This window comes from Pagrus pagrus, assembly GCF_965226575.1.
Source record: "Pagrus pagrus genome assembly, chromosome: 4".
NCBI lineage: Eukaryota > Metazoa > Chordata > Actinopteri > Spariformes > Sparidae > Pagrus > Pagrus pagrus.
In genome coordinates, this window is record NC_140188.1 from 26,779,892 (window position 1) to 26,801,145 (window position 21,254).

Genomic DNA, 21,254 nt, shown 5'->3' on the forward strand with positions numbered 1-21,254 from the left:
ATTGACTATTATTAGTCAATATAACTATGATGTCCAAACATGAATTCAAACGCATAACGTTTGAGGTGTACGGAGAAAAGCGGGCCAGGAGCCCCCACAGCCTACAACGTAATTGCAATAATTACTATACTCCGTGAATGCAACATTGACGACAGGACAAACATGGCGACGTGCATAGGCATGGTCGTAAGAGTTGGAGGCACCGCACTGACTGTGCTGAAGCCGGCGGTGAGACAATGCTCAAGGCAGAGGACAAGTGTGTTCATCCCGCAGCGCTTTTCACATGGAGCCCGGAGCAGTTTGTACGAGCATGTCCGCGAAGGTTACAGTGACAAGCCCGAGCTGGACATGAGAGCAGTGTGTGAGGAGACCGACAAAGTCATCGCAAATGTAGAGAACAGGAAGGGTGAGCTGCGAGGGGACGATGTCAGGAAAATTGTAAGTGTTTCTTTTTCTGCTAATCCAGTCCTGTTTGTGACATAACACGATATAACTTTATCTGTGTTTCTGGAGTTGACAGCTCAGTTTGAATGGACAGTGTTAGGTCAGCTACCAATTCCCACTGATAAGTACAGAAGCCTTGGAGGGACAACAAGCTTTCACATCTGCTGGTTACATGTGTCACATGCAACACCACCAACCAGCTTATTCCTCGTCAAACTGTAATTTGGTATGCAAATTATTTTAGTGAAATTACTTACATGTTCATCGACCAAGTAATATTTGAGAAGTGAGTCCACTCCCCTCTCCAGAAAAATCCAGAATCTATGAATATACAATATTCTTGATTTTAAAAGTTTAACTGCTGGACACAAGATGTCGCCTCCATTACTGAACAGTCACATCCCAGTGCATGTACATTGTTGCAAGTTTTTTTCTTTACACTTTACACTTGTGCAAGATGCATACTGGACCACGACTGGCTCCAAATTAGTTGTGATGTCACAAACCTGCTCAATTGTACACTGCACATACATCATTCTGCACTGTGACACTAAACATCTAAGTGAAGTAACATTTTTTCTTTTCTTTCAAACAAATGAAAATTATTTAGAATCAGACCCAACTTTATTGTTCCACAACACTGACACACACAAATAGTTTGAGTCAGCTCTCCAAAGCTCTCAATATACTTCCATACAGTATGTACCCAGTATATTAAAAAACAACACATAGAGAAGATACAGTAGACATCCAGCTTAATAAAGACAAACAGAAAGGTAGGCTACAGCCATTATAACCATGAAAGCATTTGTCATTACATGTGGAAAAGAGTAATTTAAGGGAAACATGATGCTTTGAATAACATTTTCAATTTCACGCCCACTTTTCTGCTGGCTCTCAACTGATCTTATTGATTGTGTGTGTGTGTGTCCTCATTTTAGGTATGTGTGTGGCAGGAGCTCCAGGCAGTGAAGACGGAAATCTCTGGCCTGGAGAGAGAGAAGAGACACATCGGCGACACGGTCAAAGCACTTGTGGTCAGTAAAGATTGTGTCAGCACAGTCACCTGTTTTTTGATAGATGATGTTTGTGTTTATTGTTTGATTTTAAAGAATAAAGTTGCACATAATCTTTTCCTTACAGACTAAGAATGACAAGAAAGCCCTCGCCAATGTAAGTGTCAACTCCTTAATACTTTGTTATTGAATCAGTCTATCTTGGCATTGTTGCATTAGTGAGTGGTAAATCAGATTTGGACCAGTCCTTGTTTTTTATCACGCAGCTTCCAGAGTACACCCAGGCTCGGCAGAAGGGTCGAGAGATCCGCAGTAGACTCATTCAGCTGTACCCCAAAGAGACTGAGTTGGAGCAGGAACACTACGGACGAGCGCTCAGACTGCCCAACACCTCACACCCCGATGTGGTGAGGATACATGCACGCACTCTGTACAGAGCATCTGTGGGGAGCTTTTCTGTGAAATGCATCGTTTTCAAAGTAAGTGTAGTGCAAACGTCCTAACGTTGCTCGTTTTTCCATTGTCAGCCAGTTGGAGATGAGAGCCAGGCGAGGGTGGTGGAGCTGGTTGGACAGAAACCAGGTGATTGATGTGATCCATGCTGTTATTGATCTGAAGTGTCCATCAATGTTAATCTAAAGTGATTGACCCTTGTGTGTCAAAAAGTACAAATCTCATAATCAGCTCTCTCTGCTGTAGAGTTTGACTTCAAGCCCAGAGGCCATGTGGAGCTGGGGGAGGAGCTGGGTCTCATCAGGCAGAGGTGAGGATGACTTTGATTGTTTGTTGTGAGTACTTGTTCCACTTGATTTTCCACTTGTTCACTACTGTACTGATTGTGTATTACCAAACCTCTTAGTTTATATGATTGAGAGAAAACTAAAGAATAGGGTATGTTTTTCTGTTATTGTACTTTGTTCCTTTGGCCTCTCCTGCAGACATCTAGCTCATGTCTCAGGCCACAGGTCCTACTATCTGAGGGGAGCAGGGGCCAGACTTCAGACTGCACTCCAAAACTTTGCCCTTGACACGCTACAGCGACGAGTAAGTGCATGTTTGGAAATATTAGATATGAAGTCCACACAATGAATGTATGTTATTATTCTGTTAACATATAAGTGAGCCAATCTTTCCTTTTGACTCTTGCAGGGCTTCATTCCTATGGTTGTGCCTGACATGCTGAAGGGGGCAGTATTTGTAAGTAGAAGTCTGTTCCACCTGTTTTTGGTGTAGTCATGATAACTTAACTTTGACTTGATGAAAGATGCTAAACTTAGTGTCTAAAAATGTGGACATTTCAATGATTTGAATGCACATAAATAAAGCATCAAATGACTATTGAAATATCTGTAGTCAATTTAAATGTGTGAAAACATGCAGACTTAGAATTTACAGCATTTTCAAGCCACACATCATCCCACTCTCCCTCACCTCTCTTCTCTTCTTTTCGTTATTCTGTTTTGTCCTCCTCCAGGAGGGTTGTGGGATGCAGCCCAACGCCCATCGCTCTCAGGTCTATTCACTGGACCAGGCACGTTTCCCAGATCTCAACCTGGCTGGGACCGGAGAGGTCGGGGTGGCAGGTGAAACTTCATTCCTCGTGCTTAAACTAATTGTTGTATCTTGCTATCAGTCAACATGTCAGTAGTCCTGTTTCTTAAAGGACAAATAAGATGAACTCATGCTTGGTTGTAATGGATCCTAATAGGTTGTTATGGTCATCTAGGTAGCAAGTGCCCATCTAGTTTAGTTTAGTGTAATTGGCAGAAGAGACTGTAGAGAGAATTTCATATACTATTCAAAAAATCTTTAATCCGAAAAAGGCGCAGGCTGAAGTTGTGATTTGGCGCCCCCCCACAGTTTCTGAGTGCAACGCCACTGTCTTAAATACAAACCCCAGGTCTGTAACAGTTTGTCAGACATAATGTAGGTACTAACTACAAACCAAACTCAATATATCTTAACAGTTGTATGTGTTGAAAACTTGTATGTTGAAGTAAACAAGTATGTAACGCTGTGATCCTCCCCTCTCACTGAAGTTACATAGTGCAGAAACAAGTGATGGGGGGGCGGAGTGGCTGAGGCAGAGACACCATTCACTCTGTTACAAGATACTGTACCATCACAATGATTTTGAAGCTGTGATTTTAAGGTTTAAAAAAAGTTACGTAATGTTGCTTTAAAATGCCTACTATAATAACAACACATCATGTTCACCCTTGAAAGGTTGCGTGAAACAACACAAAACAGTGCACGTAATGTTAAACATTTTTGGTTCTTATGCTGATGTAAGAACACACCTGCTGTCTGCTTCACCAACAACTGCACAGATTTTATGGATTAGGTGAATTACTGCTCTGGAATGATGAGATTTCACACTTGACTCCTTCAGAACTGTAATAAATACATTTTGTTGTTTTCTAGGTAAACCTAAATTCTAGATAATTGATTGTAAATCTTGAGTCCAACTATTCACATGAAATGTTTCAGCATTTTCCAACAACCCTTGATTTACTGAAAAATATGCAATACATCAATATTTGAAGCTGACAGTCTTATAAATCAGAATTGAGAACTGGACGCATCTATTTTACACGTGTAGTTAAGTGATGCTTGCCTCTCTTCTCTAGGCTATTTCATGGATCATGCTGTAAACTGGAAGGACCTGCCTGTCAGGTTAGAAGAAGCCCTCACCTCTAGTTTTCTGCAGATAGTGTTATATTAATAATTAGTATTAACAGCTGACATGATGTGTCCTCTCCCGCTGCAGGACGGTGTGCAGCAGCACCTGCTACAGAGCAGAGACGGACACAGGCAGAGAGACGTGGGGGCTCTACAGAGTACATCACTTCAACAAGGTTACAAAGACATCAACATTATGTCAGAGAGACAGGAGTTGCTTGGATGAATGTGTATACAGAAAATATGTCTACTAATTCAAATGGCTTGTACAGGACATGAAAATGTGCATGTGTATTAACTAGCTGTTAGCTATGTGTTAGCTGATAGCAAGTGATTGTAAGACATTTTTAAGATCATAAACTTAAAGAAACATAAAAATAAAGTCTCTTCTGTATAACTATGCAAATGTGTGTAAAATAAAACTTTGTGTGTGTGTATCCAGATAGAGATGTTTGGAGTGACAGCAGATGAGACGGGAGAAGAGAGCTCTCAGCTGCTGGATGAGTTTGTCTCTCTGCAGAAAGAGATGTTCTCTGCACTGGAACTACACTACAGGTTAATATAAAAACACATGCACACACAGTCCCAGTCTGAGCGGCCCTGTTCTTCAACATATCCATTCAATTTGACATAATATTTAGAATACTTGTATCAGTTAATGGCTTGAATTTTTGTGTGTGTTTGTGTGTGTGTTTTGACTCAGAGTGCTGGACATGCCGACACAGGAACTGGGACCTCCAGCACACAGGAAGTACGACATTGAAGCATGGATGCCTGGGAGGAACAGCTATGGAGAGGTCACTTTCATCATATCACTTTTACCTACTCATCTAATTTCAACATTAAGTCAATTAGGAAATGCCTAGATTATGGCTGAATGATATGGTGCAATATGATTCTTGATTAGTATGAATGATCATTTTTCAATTGTTTACAATCACAGTGATGTGACATTTGTTGAAGTCTGTACCAAACAAACATGTTGTCCCACATCTGGAGAACAAGATTTGTTGGACAGGACATCTCTGCAGCCCGACAGCACTTTATTATAACGCTGTTTTGTCACACATTTTACCTTTATCGAAAAATTGCAGCTTCTGCGATTTGGATATTGCGCTTGGCCATATTGTGATTAGGACAATATTTTGATTAATTGTGTAGCTGTGGACTGGAGTTCTACTGAAATATCTGCTGACTATTTAATGGATATGAACATCTTTTCATTAGTCATCAAGGAGCAATAGGAGGTGAATGTTAAACATTTACACTCTATTTGGCTACAAAATGCTGCATAAGAAGTTAGTGAGTAAAAATAGTGCCGCTTCATTGTGGGCGGCATCTGATTTTAATTGCAGCTCTTCCTTCTCTATATATACACATCAGATTTCCAGTGGGTCCAACTGTACAGACTACCAAAGCAGACGCCTCAACATCCTGTATGAGAGAGAGGACGGCAGCCTGCAGTACGCCCACACAGTAAGACTGAAGATGAGGCCGACTGCTGTACATTCCTCCGGGTATAGCATACAGCAGTGTGCCATCTCCATGATGTGTTGTTTTTATCTCTCTAGGTGAATGCTACGGCATGTGCTATCCCCCGAACCATCATCGCTATCCTGGAGACTCATCAGACAAAAGTAAGACACCAACAGAAAGGCACACATGAGGGGGTCCTGAAGACATGTAATTTTTTAATTCAGGTTTTTTGTCATTGAATTGTCCGAGGAAATGACAAAAATGTCTTAAAAGTGTCCTAAAAAGGTTGGAATGAGCAATATTATCATGGTCAGGTTTCTATATGAACCATAACAGGTATTACAAGGCCCAAAATGTATTTTTGCCTGATGTTCCTACAACATGTGAAAATGTGGCTTTGTATAGGGAATAGGTCAAATATTAAATATTAGCCTTGTAGCCATGTTTTTATCCATATACTGTGAAAATTATTTTTTTAAAGATAAGTTTTAATGAAAATATGTACAAAAAATAAATTATAATAATTAAAAAAAATTAACTTTCTTTTGAGACGTAGCTGTTGTGATCATCCTCTCCTATTGTCTCTTCCAACAAAAGGTCACCTTGTCCACCTGCTACCATGTTAAATGTCTATTTCTTTGCATGCACATGTTGCAAAGTGTGGTGTTAAAGTGGCTCCCCCTAGTGACTGTTGTCAGTGAAAACATTGTTATACAAACTGTAATTTATGTCATTAGAAATACTTAAATAATACTGACGTTTTCTGTATATTACTAAACAGGTTAACTTTGTTTTTTGAGGCAGAGAAATTAACAAATATCAGGATAATTTGGATCAGTTAGGGGGATGAATAATAAAGGCTTTGGTCATTCTGTACAATAATTCCCACATTTCCTTACCTGTATGAGATTTCTATTGTGATTGTAGAATGACAGTTAGAATAATGCAAAGGGCATAGATGTGTTGTTTTTCTCCTGAACAATATGGCATGGAGTTCACCTCTTCAGTTAGTCTGTGTAATGATTTGATATCAAAGGAGACATATTATGCTAATTTTCAGGTTCAGAATTTTAGTTTTGGGTTACTATTAGGATAGGATTAAATTTTTTTAGTGCTCAAATAAGTAATGCAGCACTGTATTCCCCCTCTTTTTGAGATGCTTTGTTTTAGCTCCTGTCTCTTTAAGGCCCGCCCTTCTGAATATCCAGTCTGCTCTGATTGGTCAGCTCACACATGCCTGAGCCAATTCTTGCTTGCAAAACTAGCCGATAGGCATAGATTAGTAATGTGTGACTCTGATGGGGCATTTCAGGAGCAGTGTTTTCTGTGGGAGAGAGGAGCTCCTGTTGGTGCGGACTCTGTTCTTTTTAACTTTCAAGATCTGTTACATGGATAACACACTGAAGGAAAGGAAAAAACAAAAAAAGCACCATAGGTCTCCTTTAATGTGGCATGTAAAAGTCATGAAAAACTATCAAGTTATTATAGAAAATGGCTAGATAATTGTCATTTTACAAATGTTTTTTATTTAATCATGACAGAAAATATAGGAATTATTAAGGCATTTTTAATCTTCCATAAAAATAGGCATTGACCAATGCAAATACTATAATGAATTTAAAAGACTATTTTCATGTTTTTTCATGTTTAATCATGCTAATACTTTTGTCCATCTACCCAGGAGGGAACGGTGCGTGTCCCCCGAGCCCTGCAGCCTTTTTTGGGTCTAGAAGTGATCGAGAAGCCGAAGTACTCTCCGCTGAAATACATCGGACCCAACCAGCACAGTCGACCACCCAGACCTGCTCCCAAAACCAGATAACACACATATAGTGTAATGCTGTAAAGCCAGTTTACATTCAACACCGCCAAACCAGACAGGAAGTGAACATTTAATACAAATAAGGATGTTTCCGGGCGACGGATCACATCTGAACCTTTCAATGTACTGTCACTGTAAATATATTGTCTTATTTTATTTAATGTCATGAAATCATGAACGTGAGCCTGAATCTGTCCAGCTCATGATGAGGAAATAATAAATACCGATACGTGTTGAATATCTGTCTCCTGTATTGCTTGCTGTGCCTCCTGCCCAGAGGTGTCATATAAAAAAATATACTGTACATACATTAGCACACAAACACTGTGAATGACATTGCGACCTTGGGGTCTGAAAGAATTGTTCCCAGAGGTGACATACAGGCCAGTTAATGTGTGTTACATTACCAGCTGTTACTGCATATCAATAATTGATGTGCAAAAGTAATTAACCAGCAGCTCTGGGATGGATGGAGGGAGGGAGGGAGGGAGGGAGGATATGTGCATGGGCTTTTCAAATAAACTGAAAGCTGTTATAAAAATATTCTCACTGGGCATATTTAGTGGGATTTGAATAGATTGTTTCCAGTTTTTTTCTGTGCAGCTCCTTTCGCCCCCTCCAGTCCTCCACACGGGCCACAGATCCAGATATTAATCTGTCTACAGATTAATCACTGCACAGCCTCGATCGTTTTGTTAACCCACAGTAAGTACAGGTCGACCATCTGACTCCTCTGGCACCTTAACAGGGTTTGGGCTTTGATCTGGTCTCAGTCACCTGACACCACACACACACACGGTGCTCGGCTCCACCTCGCTCGGCGGGTGTGTGTGTGTGTGAAGAAGAAGATCCAGCCCGTCATTTCAAGGTTATCTCCTGCAGCAGCCACACTTTTCGGATCCTATGGGAATTTTGATAACCGCAGTTTTTCTCTGGGCTGCCGTCGGAGGTAAGCATCCATCCATCGCACTCATTTACAGCCTCAGTGTGTGTGTGTGTGTGTGTGTGTGTGTGTGTGTCTGTCGGTCGCTCGGTGTGAAACGACGGTGCGAAACGCGAGTGATCGCTCTGAGCGGAGCCGCATCTTTCACACACTGCTGCCTCAGCTGGAGCCGCTGTTATTCTGTAGTGAAAGCAGCCCTGTGGTACAAACAGACCAAACTACATGGTTTATTTCAGTAGTTCACGGGGCAGACGGAGGTGCATGCTAACCTAACCGAGCCTCGGGGGTTTAGACTAATAGGCTCAACACAAGCGTTGTTACATAATTTGTTGTGCGCCCACCTTTCCGTCTGCCTGCTGGTCTGACCATGACAGTACAGGATTCTGTAATAAAGCGCATTTTGACTGTTCAATGACTTGACACCGCTTTTCTTAAAATGCGAACGAAAAGCTCCGCACAGGTGAGCGGATCAGCGCTCGTGTGCGCCTTCTGCATGTGCGCCATGCGCCGGCTGCGTGGAAACGTGTTAATGAGTTCAAATGTGTGAAGATTCGAGAGGAAGGAAGTCTGCATCCCGCAGAGACATGCGTGGAAACACGGTAAATATCAGTCTGCAGTGGTGTTACGCGCAGTGTTGTGCAGGAGCACCCGCCATAACCTACATAGAGCAGGCTGTAAAGTGCTTGGGCTCATGTTGTGTTGAGCTGAGAAGGATACATAGTTCAACTAAAGCTATGTGTAGTATACATTTTAAAAAAAGAAAAGAAACATGTCAACAGAGAAACAGCAGCTATAGGCTTATAATAATCTTACAGGACCACTAAATGCCACTGCAGCTCAACGTCTATTAAATGTCAAGAGGAGGAGTGATATGATAAACTCATTAGTGCGCATCTCTCAGCCCCTACAGGTGCATCTGCGCCTGACTCACATGTGCTCTAGTTTTTAGTCAAGCCAACATTCTGGAGATGAATTTGTCAGATCATTTGCTCATTTAACAACCTGCAGTCCCTTGACTTGCTTGGATGCTTTCTTACATTTCTGGATGTTTAACATTTGGTTGGACAGGCCAATAAAAGCAGAGCCAGATCACAGTTTTAATTAAGGGGCCAGGGTGTTCCAGCTTAGATACAGTGTGGACAACACACACACACACTTACCATCACATGGACATGCTGAGCATTACAGGGCCAAACTGTTGGCAGCTCACGTGTCTGTAGGGGGGTTCATCAGTGGACATGGATGGTGTCAATTAGTCCGACTGATCCTGATCTGTACTGATCTGGCTTTGTGCTGACTCACAGTTTAGATCAAACGTACAGCCACATATGTCATGTGAAGACAGAAGGAGCAAGTTCACCTGAACTCTGCAGCGTTGTGTTTCAGTCTGTATCATATCTTCTGTGCAGCGGTAATAACCATAGTTTGGGTGATTACTGTAAATTGAGTTTATCAACATAAAAGTCTCAAAGCAACTCCAGTGTGTTTATCTGACAACATGTAAAAATAACCACATCAAACACAAAAGGCCTGAAGAGTAAAGCAGATAGTTTTGATCATCCAGATGCTAGTACAACTATATAATTTAAAACTACTCATCCTGTTCAGGGTGTTTTGTTAATAATGTTCCATGGATTTACTTGATTTGGTTTGGCGGTGGCAATTTTTAAAAATCTTTCCAAACTGGCCGACATATAATGAGCTGACATTTAGATTCATGACTAAATGACAGTCTAAGAACTGATCACCATCATATGTTGTGCCTCAGCCAAATACACAACAATAAAAGAAAAGGTCACAGGCTCCGGCTGAACATGGATTGTGATCTCTACTGACATTTAGATCCTTGTTAGACTCAGTGTATCTCCATGAGAAAAGGTGCTGATGGCACTGCTTAGTGTGCCTTTAATGATCTGCTGGCAGAGCAGGGATTGTGGACTGATTTAGCCCTGGTGGGAAACGACCTGTGAGCTAAAGCCTTTGGGAATATCTGCATCCTGCAGAGAGAGGGAGATGGGGTTAAGCTTCTTTGCTGTGTCGCTTTACCAAGGTAACTGTGCTTACCTTAATGAGGGAACAGCTCCACCCACGCCCGTGCAGGACGAACCATCGCTAAGAAAACAAACAGTGCTCGTCTGTGCTGATCTGTAGCATAGTTTGGTGCAGTTTTGGCTGTTGCAGAAATGCTAAATATATTGATTTGTGTTCCCATTCTCCCTCGCACTCCATCTCTGTCCCAACTCGTCCTGTGCCTCAGTGGGAAGCCGGCCAGTTACCTCTCCCCTTGATGATGCAAAGGTCAGAAACAAGTCCTTTTTATTTCTATTCCCCCTATCACTCAGCATCATATTAACATAATTACATAAAATAATTACTCGACCTGTAATTGTGTGTTTTTGTGTTGTGCCTCCAGGTTGAATGTATTATTCAGGAGACACTGAATGAAGATGTTTCCCAACATGAGTGTGGCGCACAGCTAGCAGGTGACATTTCTAATTATCTGCTCATCAGTACTCAAGTAATGTTATGTAGTGTTTAGAGCTGAATGACTCAGTTGATAAGTGGACAGGAAATGAATCATTACCACTCTATTAATCAATTAATCTTGAAAGTGTTTTAATGCAAAATTGCCAAACATTGGCCAGATCAATGTGGCCATTTTTGTAGTTTTCTCCGTGTTGTGTCATCGTAAATCAAACAATTTGGAGATTTTGGACTGTTCATAGGACAAAGCAAGACATTTGGACATGAATTGTCCACCATTAAAAACTAAATGTTTGATTAATAATCTATGAATGCAACAATACATGTAAATATAGCCATATTTGCTTAAGTTAAACATCAATCCAGAGTGTGATGGGTGTCATTCGAGACTTGTCCACATGTGTAGATCCCCTGTTGGTGTTCTGTACTCTGTTGTTGTTGTGATATTGTTTTGAAGTGTTGTGTCCCATTATTCTTGCAGAGGAACTTGATGAAGTGCAAAGACACCACGGTCTGCTCAGGGAGCTGCAGAAGCTGGCTGTCGATGGTACCAACAAATTCTTTTGGACTCATTTTGGTGTATTTTGAACATACTTTTTCCCAGCTAAGAAAAAGAAAGCCTGATTTGGTGTTTTGTTTATTTTTCTTGGAATTAAATAATGTAAAAGTCTCTACCTGTGCATTTTAACACCACATGTGACTGACCATTGCAATCTGACTGTTGCAGAGAGAGAAAGGGAGAGAGATGATGACAGGGAGCGATATGAGTACAACCTGGCGGACGATGAGAGCGACTTTGAGCAGAGGGATGAGGAGGAGAAGGAGGAGAGAGACGTGACCGACCATCCAAAACAGACAGAGGACAATAAAGAAGACAAGACAGAGGAAGATGACACCAAGCAGAAGATGATGGAGGAGCCCCGGATCGAAGACAGAGGGACGGATAATGAAGAGGAGCGAGCCAAGGAGCTGGAGGAGCTGCTAGCTGAAGAGATCACCAAGAAAGGGAAGGAGGAGAAGAATGATGAAGAGCTCAAAGAACTGCTGAAAGAGCTGAAGAAGAAACGCTATGAGGCGGTGAAGGAGAGGGAGATCCAGACAGGCTCTGGAGCAGAGCAGAAGGAAAAAGTGGAGGAAAAGAAGGAAAAGGGGGACAAAGAGAGGGAGGCAGAAAAAGAGGAGGACTTGGAGAAGCAGAGGATGGAGGAGAGGAGGAAGAACGAGGTGGAGCTGATGGTGGAGAAGGAGAAGGTGGAGAAGGAGCTAAAGGAGCTGCTTACAGAGCAGGACAGCAAGAGCAAGCCAGAGCAGGAGAGGGTGAGGAAGGAGAAGCAGGAGGAGCTGGAGGAGCTCGTCAGGAAGATGAAACGGGTGCAGGAGGAGGACGAGCAGGAGACACCGGACGTGAAGAAAGAGGTCGACGAAAGGACAGCAGAGGACAAGGGCGAGAAAAAGGAGGGCGAAGAAGAAAAGGCGGAAGATGAGACAGCAGAGAATGAAGTGAAGAAGAAGGAGGAGGAGGCTGTGGCGGAGGTGAAGGAGCCGCAGCAGAAGAGGGAGATGGAGAAGGCGAGCGATGAGGCCACACAGCAGTTTGAGCGGGAGAGGTACAAGGATGAGGAAGAGGAGGACGAGGAAGATGAGGATGAGGATGACTTTGTCAGAGAGGATGAGGAGGGGCCAGAGGAGGAAGATGAGGAGGAGGGTGATGCTGAAGAAGATGAAGGGGAGGTAAGTTGCTGCAAATAATATGTGATGCGGTACTAATGAAGTATTCACCGTGTACTTAATGTAAGTTCAGGGGAAAAGGACAAGAGGTGAGGGAATGAGGTGCTTACAACTTATTGGTGTCCCAAACATCAGCAATCATCATAAAATCACCTTCAGTGTCCTGTCAGTAATTATTAATATAATATATAATAATAGTAAACCTTATTATAGTATTAGTCCAAGGTATTCGAGTCATTAAATAAAACAGCCCCTTGTTCACCCTTTTCAAGGTAAGTACAATGTAAATATTGGCTGTGCATGCCGAAAGGTACCATTGCTGATTCAGGTGTATTATTTACACAGTACAGTCTGTAACAAAAGAGAATACAGTCAAAGAGAAAACAAAATGTGTCCATCCAAACACAAGCATGTGTTTGTTTGCTTGTGAAAATCCTCCTAACCCTTCCTCTTTCGGTATCAAACTTGTGACTTAAACAAGTCCCAAGTCATTTTTTTTTTGGGCAAGTCAAGTTGAGTCCCAGGTTAAGTCACTAATTTCCCCTAGATTCTGCGGTCCTACCTGCAGTATCTGGTCTTAATAAAGATAAAAGACAAGTTATTACTACCTGTCTCATTATGATGTTATTAGCCGACAAATTTAATTTGTATTATATATCTCGATCTTGAAATAACTAAAGGCTTCATCAAAGCTTATCTGTTTCTTAATCTCTTCTCAATTAAAAAACGATTCTCTCCTCATCACTTTTATACAGTGAAAAACTGACAGCTAGACTAAAATAAAATTAAACTGAAAGTCTAAAATGAATACAGACAAGTCATTTAAGTCGTCATGTCTCAAATTAAATTACAAGTATTTAAGTCCACATCTCTGTTCGGTACACATTAAATATGTACCAGGTAGTTATTTGTCATTTATTTCTTTGTCCCAGCCTACCAGCAGGCACCCAGTGAGTTTCGTTAGTGCCCTAATCTAAAGCATTACCATGTGTTCTGTATTGCTGTGTCATATATTCTCATTTTGTCTGTTCACAGGAGCTGCTGGAGATTGAAGCAGAGCTGCGCAAAGTCGCTGCAGAGCTGAGGGAGCTTCGCAGAGGATAAGACACACGAATACACACAAACACACACAAACACAGAGCAGACGGACAAAACCCTTTGTTGCATTCACAGTCACACATTCAGCTCACACATTTTCCATTTAACAGCCTTCAAATCCCCACAGCACTCAGAGAAATGTCTTCAGATGTGAGTCTGTAAATGGACATTAGTAGAAACTGTTGTTTCATTGCTGCTTTTAGATTTTGCCTGGAAAAGGCTGCCAGTTTCCTCCATGCTCATTTGAATGTGTCGGTGCGTTGAGGAAAATTTTTTCCAGAGAATCGGAAAGATCATTGTTTCCATTTCCACTCGTGTTCCTGTCTCAGTTCCTGTAAATGCTGTTTGTAAAGTAGACAGGTGATTTCAATTCAGTTGTAAACTGCCATGAATGCGAAGCATTCAGCACTTTCATTCAAATGTAATTTTGACTGCTGATTGCCAACCACACAAACACCATCATCTTTGAAATCTGAGTTATGAATACTGTCGAGTAGTGCTTCTTTTCTCTGAAGGTATCATCTTTGATGGTGTGTTTTTGGTGGGAAAAACTAATTCCCTGCTATAAATAATATACAGTATGTACTTCAATATATATTTTGTGCAATAATTGATAATTATGTGTAAGCTGTTCCTGCTGTTCTGACTGTTAACGATATGCATTACTGATATTTCTACACAGGAGTAAGTCATTATTTCCTCCTCGTTTCTTTGATGATAAAGTAGAACCAAGGATTGTGTTTCATTTGGCTCACGCACTGTTAAAACCAGACTGTTTGAGACGAACCAGGGTGACACGAACAAAACACAGAGGGAGTTGAAATTCTGCCACGTATGTCAGATGTTAAGTTTGTCTCGAGGTGGTTAGTGTGTGGTGACAGTACGTGATGTACTTGGAGCTTACAAGGTCTAAAAGTGTCACTTCAGGTTCTCAGCCAGCTTTGCACTCTTAACAAGCCAAGGAGGAGTCGAGGGAAGAGGGAGACACTAAAGCCATTTTGTTGTCTTTTGGTAACAATAACGTTGATAAATGCTTAGTTGTGTTACATCACAGTTTTCATGGCTGTCATGTCATTTGTGTAAATATCAGATATCATGGTCTGTAAGCCAAGGTCATAAGAAATATGAAGCAACATCGCCCCCAAGAGGACACTGGGTAGAAATGCACACAGTGCAGGATTAACAGGGTTACCACTGGAGGCCCATTTACTGCAATAACACAAATAGATTACAGCACATGTGAATGCAATAATTAGCCAAATAATGAATTATTTAATGTATTTAAATATGTATTCAAAATACATTATATAGTACTCATATAGCACATATAACCTCTCTTTTTCTACACAGCCAAGATTTACAATACATTTCTGTATTTGAACACTGGCGAGGCAGCCGGTCAACTTGTGTAAACACATAGTTATAACACACATGATCAGTAAACACTGATGAGCTCATTACTGTCTATTCCAAAGATGACATGTTTGTTCACTTGAGTATAAACGAAAACAAATAATGTACTGTAGTTTTCTTTTTCTATAGAAGTGCAAAATGTTTCCACAAAATGTATCTTACAAACCAGCAAGAAAGATGTAGGAAATGTCTGTGGGGGGTGACACAAGGGCATAAAGGACATTTCGAACAACAGGAAGAAAAAAATTATAACAAGATCACCATTTGTAATATTACTGGCCAATCAGAGTGCTGTATTTTGTGCCTGCTGTATCTTCTTCTATGCTACCTGTCAATCAATAAACAGAAAGTGTATTAAACCATCACGTGTCGTCTGTTTGGTCCGTCGACTTGTGAAGAGAGCAGAATCACTTGACAGCACCTCATTATTAGTGTGACTTACAAGGGATACAGGTTGAAATCAAGTCATAATATAAATTACAAATAAATAACCTCTTACAATTGAAGCAAAGACCTGAAAACAGCTGAGTATGGTCCTAACAAAAGAGTGAAAAAAGCCAGTACTGATGGCTTTATTTGTCTTAGGAAGCTGAAGAGAGCAGTCCCTGCCCTGTCCCTGAGGCATCTCAGAGACCAGTTGATGCAGCAGATGGACCACCTGTAGTCTGTGCTGTAGGCTGGGGGCCAGCAGAGGTCTGTTTGTCCAACACTGACTCAATGTGGCTGAGCAGAGAGGAGAAAAACTGGGGCACTCCCTCATAGCCTGAGAGAGAGAAGAGTGTATCAGATCATCACCATGTGCACTGTGTGTGTGTGTGTGTGTGTGTGTGTGTGTGTGTGTGTGTGTGTGTGTGTGTGTGTGTGTGGCTGTGTGTGTGTGTGTGTGTATGTGTGTGAGCAGCTGCACTACCTGGGAAGATGTTGATGTCGATGACGGTGAGGGTGTGTGTGTGTATGTTGATGATGACGTCCACGCCGAACAGGGCCATGCCAAGCTGGACTCGGAGCTCTCTGACCAGAGCGCCCACGGCCTCAGAGCTGGGAGGAGGCAGGCAGGGCATCTGCTCATCCAGCTTGGAGAACAGGAGGAGAAAGGACATGTTTAGGGTGGACTTCAGGCTAAGGTGCCAAATGGGTGGGTAGTTTGTGAGCACGTGTGATGCCACCTGTACTGCTTACTGCTGTGAGATCAGAGCTTGACTCTGGCTTGGACACCTGATGGCTGTTGAAGAAGATGGTCTTCCTGTCTGCAGGCAAAGAGAAATCACAATTTGAGTGGAACAAATAGGGTTAAGAAAAACAAGGTTGCATAACATAGGACAAAGCAAGTTATGTCAGGACAATACAGGGCAGGTAGGGAGAGGAAATAATAAAAGGACAACATGGAAAAGGAAAGGAAAGGAAAGGAAACATGGCCGAGGGAAGGAAAAGAGAAGACATAGGGGAAGAAAGGGAAAGGACAAGGCAGGAAATAAAAGGAAAGGAAAAGACAAGATGGAAAAGGAAAGGAAGGGAAAGAAAGGGCAACACAATCAAGGGAAGAAATGGACAGAATAAGGCAGGAAAACGACGGAAGGCAAATTAAACACATTAGAGAGAAGGAAAAGACAAGATGTATAGGGGAGGGAAAGGAAAGAATATGGCAGGAAAGGAAAAGTTAAGAAGGACAACACAATAGAGGGAAGGAAAGGGAAGAACAAGGCAGGAAATTGAAGGAAAGGAAAATACAAGATAAAAAAAGGGAAAGGAACGGAAGGAGAGGACAACGCAATTGAGGGAAGGAAAGCATAAGACAGGAAATGTACAGAAAAGAAAATGACAACAGATTAGAGGGAAGGAAAAGACAAGACAGAAAAGGAAAGGAAAGGAAAGGAAAGGAAAGGAGAGGCAGAGAAGGACAAGAAGGTCTGGTGCAGACTGACTTGAGGGACCGGAGGGGAAGTTCTTGAGTGAGGGCCTCTCTACGCAGAAGTGTCTGTCTCCTACAACAAACACCTTGTGCAGAACAGCCCCGTGGTTGACGAAGCTCTGGAGCACGCAGGGAGGACGGACAACAGCCAGACTCCCTGCACTGAAGATCAGAGACATCTGCACAGACATTGCACAGACAGTTAATGAACGGGGAGCAAGTATACAGCAGTGAATGAACAAAATAATCCTGACTGGAAGTACAATGTTGAAGCAATCCACTCACCTCATGGGAAAGTGAGCCATGGGCCACTCTGGTTTTACAAACTGGGATCAACAGAGACAATTGCGACATTAGCACACAAGAAGTAACGAAGGATAGGTGACACACCACTGACCAAAATACCTACTCCCTAATACTGTAATCTCTCTGACTAATACTGTCTGTATACTTTTTTTAAATTTGCAACAGATGAGCTTTTAGGCTTCATTTAAATACACAAAGAAGCTGAGAGGTAGTTGTAAAATGAAAATATAAGAATGAAATGTAAGGCTACAGATAGAGAGTGAACTGACTGAGAGGAAAGCTCAGGCCCTGGGTCGTCACAGCCTGTTGAATGGATGGCAGGTCACTGGCACTGTGGATCTCAAGGTAAGGAGGGCTGCAGATATGCCAGTCTATCAGACAGAATATAATAGGAAAGGCAGGTGTTAATATCTGCAAGCAGCACTTAACTACTGTAAACACTATGAAGCTGCAGTTCACCTTGGAGTGAGTTGTGCAGCTTGGTCATGATCCGATAAGAGACAAAGCGGTCTAGTAGCTGGGTCATGGCAGGCAGGGGGTCCAGAAGAACTGTACTGGGATTAGCTGAGACATAGCTCTGGAATTTAAAGGACAGATGAAGAAATAGAATGAATAGTTGCTCATTGACAAGCATACAGCTGCAAAATCAAACAAAACTCAACAAATACTGGCCAACTGTATGTTTTCCCCTCTTCACCCAGTCAGTAATCCACTCTCATCGACTCCAGCAGCAGCAGTAAAAACATTATATTTAGGTCAGATGCAAAACAGCCGTTCTTTTATAAAGCAGTCTTACCTGGAAGTTGGCAAGGAGCTGCTGTGATTGGCTGTCATGCTCAGCCTCCACGATGACATCAGACAGCTTGTGAACGATGACATCGAAGGGTCCCTGGGGTCCCAGTGGCTTAGCGAGGTCGATCTGACAGAGACAAAAACACTTTTACATTCTGTATGTAGTGGATCTATCCAACTACAACACCACAATAGTTTTCATATTGCTTATATGTGTGTATGTATGTAAATGACGTATATGATATTAAATGTGCTGTTTTATATTAAGCCTTTATGTTTTGGGTTATTCCTCACCAATCGGTCATTATTGACTTTGAATGGGTCACCACTGTAGCAATCCTCAGTTATCAGCAATTAAGTTAAAAAAATTGGAAATCTCCCCAAGAGCACTTTATACAGTACATACTAAGACAACATCAAGTATCATGATATTCTGACCAAATACCTCGATATCAGTATTGTGACACAATAATGTAGGAGTGAGTTTTTTCACAAAATATTTACACAATGAGATTTTTGATAAATAATCATCAGTCATGTGGATATAATGACTAAGGGTAAAGGGCAAGTATCAGAACAAGTACAACAATGTGGTAAGTTCACTGTCCTGTAATGCAGCCTTTAAAAAACCAGAAAAGGACAACATTTATGCCACATACAGGAGCTGAAGTAACTAATTACATCTACTCAAATTACTGTAATCAAGTCATTTTTTGGGTACTTTTTTTTCTAGTCTGTATTAAGTCTACTCCTACTTAAGCATGCATTACAACATGTACAGTAATTAACTTAGTTACTTTTAAAATCATAATTGAGTACTGAGTACATTTTGAATTAATATCCAAGCTTTCATCTGTATTTTTGTAGCCAGTAAGGCTATCTGACCACAAACGGGCCAAAGAAAACCGTGACATACGGACAAAAAACACAAAACTCGGCAGCAGGCCCAGTTACGGAGAGGTGACCACGACCCCTGAGCAGAACAGAGCAGAAGAAGATAGACTGAAGATTTGGAGAAACAGAAACCTCTTTGACTGAATGCCTGCTGTTGATAATGCATTAAACATCAATGGTTAAAAGTAACTAAAACTCTGTATAGTGCTTGAGAACAATATTACTTTCACTTGAGTATTATTTTAAAACCAGTAGTTTTACTTATCACGATAACGATGTAATATCAACATAATGCCCAGCCCTACCTTCAGCATAATTAATCTTATGAGTGACATTGTGTTAACAACATGTCATGAAATTAAAGATTTCAGCATTAACCAAACAAATCAGTGACTGTACAGACCTCACTACCTTCAAAACACTCACCAAACTCACCTTTTTAAAACTGCTTTTAATGTATAACTTGTCTCTTTTTGTATTTTTATTGTGTTGTTTTTATTATTCTCCTCTTTAACCTGTAAATTGTCTTTGTGTACCCTGAAAAGCGCTATATAAAATAAATGTATTCTTAAGTTATGGAAATGTCACAAACTATTCATTTAAGGCCTTGTTTACACAATAATTTTGACAAAACTAAAAGTGTCATTTTGTCTCTCGTTTCAGTTTAGGTTACCAGGGTAATATTTAAAAAATGTGTCACCTCAAAATAGGTTGAAAGCCACTGCCCTAAATAATGCCATTGGGGTGGAGTTGGGGGAAAAAGCACACATTTGTAACATCTTTATGTTGTTTGTGTCCTGCAACACAGACCCTCTTTAATTCAACTAATTATGTTCAGGGTTTTTATTTTTTACCACTGCTCCTTAAATGTGCACCACTCTGCAGTTTTTTGACTAAAGCTAACTTCTGTAAAAAACAACAACAAATCAAATTAGTTTATTGTAATTTGACAATGTTTTACTGATATATGTGCCAGGTTTTGTGGTCTGTATACAAACATATCTGTTATGCTTCTGTGCAGAGATTCACATTCAGTGAAATGTCTGAGCAGTTACAAAACAGGCAGCCATTGTTCCTCGGTTTTGCTGCGCACAGATTGTAGGAGGGGGCTGCAGGTGGCTGTGACATGGATTACTAAAGTTGTAGACATCTGTACATGACACATGTGTGTGTCTGTGGGTGTAGAGTGTGCCCAAAGTACAATCACTAATGTCATAGTTTAACTGTAACTGCTTAATCTGTGGTATAAACTGACAGCATGCAATATGTACATCTGTCTGTGTGTGTGTGTGTGTGTGTGTGTGTGTGTGTGTGTGTGTGTGTGTGTGTGTGTGCTTGTGTGTGTTATGGCATTTGAGGACAGGCATACACCCATCCCATGTACACAATCACAAAGCCACAAACAAACGCAGACAAACAGGTTATCAGGTACAGCTTTAAGAAATTCCTAATCCTCTTCCTCATTTTTCACTCCGACTGTCTTCATTTCTTCAACATTAACCTTTAAAGTTGTATTGATTTCATGTATTTGTGAAGTAAAAACACTCACCTCCACCACTTCCACCCCATGGCCCCTGCAGGGAAAATACGGACATGTTTATAGCCGGAAGGTAATGATTACACAGAAGTCGTGTGATGTCAAACAGAATGAATAAAGCTTCTGGAGTAGCAATAAAGCCTCCTATGGACAGATTTTTATTACTGTTGATAAAGACTTACACAACTGTGTACACTAGATTATAGTGAGGGTGTCACCTGTTACTACAGTCATCAGTACATGTTTCCTAACTGAGATTATACGTATTGCCTTAAAATAAAATTAAAGCAACTTATTCCGCATTTTGCTATGGGACCCCACCTGATGGGGGCCATTCACCTTCACCACAGAGACAGTCACACTAATCATAAGCTCTAAATAATTTTTTTAAAAAGTCAATAGTCTTCATCAACTTACGCACAGATGTCTACAAAAGCGTCCAAATTCATCCTCCTGCGTTTCTTATCGCTGAGACAGAAGCCAACCCTGCGACCTGACATTGGGCTGTGTGTGTGGGGGCCACCAGCAGCCAAGTGACAGCACACACACACAGAAAGAGGGATGTCTGAGTCGCTGTGTCCATTCATCCCTCCCCCTGATCCTTCTGCTGACCGGTCTTCAACAACCCTACTGATTTTCAAGAAGCGCTTTTCATTCTGATTTTACACCACAGGTGTAAAAAAGAAAGGGCCAGTCTAACTGGTTAAGTC

General features: G+C 41.3%; 3 protein-coding genes across 3 annotated transcripts; 2 read left to right on the forward strand and 1 right to left on the reverse strand.

Moving 5' to 3' along the window:
* Positions 1 to 146: 146 nt before the first annotated feature.
* sars2 (seryl-tRNA synthetase 2, mitochondrial) lies at positions 147 to 7,678 on the forward strand. The gene is made up of 16 exons (XM_084350783.1): positions 147 to 438; positions 1,386 to 1,481; positions 1,588 to 1,617; positions 1,727 to 1,867; positions 1,988 to 2,042; positions 2,160 to 2,223; positions 2,399 to 2,504; positions 2,610 to 2,657; positions 2,935 to 3,043; positions 4,091 to 4,136; positions 4,231 to 4,318; positions 4,585 to 4,697; positions 4,846 to 4,939; positions 5,526 to 5,618; positions 5,714 to 5,779; positions 7,300 to 7,678. The coding sequence occupies exons 1-16, from the start codon at positions 163 to 165 to the stop codon at positions 7,438 to 7,440; spliced, it is 1,566 nt and encodes a 521-aa protein (XP_084206909.1). The 5' UTR covers positions 147 to 162; the 3' UTR covers positions 7,441 to 7,678.
* A 407-nt stretch (positions 7,679 to 8,085) lies between these two features.
* Positions 8,086 to 15,468, forward strand: LOC311256594 (uncharacterized protein). Its single transcript, XM_084351768.1, has 6 exons — positions 8,086 to 8,389; positions 10,641 to 10,681; positions 10,797 to 10,866; positions 11,349 to 11,414; positions 11,595 to 12,598; positions 13,631 to 15,468. Exons 1-6 carry the CDS (start codon positions 8,344 to 8,346, stop codon positions 13,697 to 13,699), a joined length of 1,296 nt encoding a protein of 431 aa, XP_084207894.1. The 5' UTR covers positions 8,086 to 8,343; the 3' UTR covers positions 13,700 to 15,468.
* An 88-nt stretch (positions 15,469 to 15,556) lies between these two features.
* LOC311256595 (inositol-tetrakisphosphate 1-kinase-like) lies at positions 15,557 to 21,112 on the reverse strand. Its single transcript, XM_084351769.1, has 10 exons — positions 20,962 to 21,112; positions 20,557 to 20,581; positions 18,118 to 18,240; positions 17,781 to 17,898; positions 17,591 to 17,692; positions 17,301 to 17,341; positions 17,029 to 17,194; positions 16,286 to 16,353; positions 16,017 to 16,179; positions 15,557 to 15,869 (listed from the first exon to the last, which is right to left on the reverse strand). Exons 1-10 carry the CDS (start codon positions 21,042 to 21,044, stop codon positions 15,733 to 15,735), a joined length of 1,026 nt encoding a protein of 341 aa, XP_084207895.1. The 5' UTR covers positions 21,045 to 21,112; the 3' UTR covers positions 15,557 to 15,732.
* Positions 21,113 to 21,254: the final 142 nt, after the last annotated feature.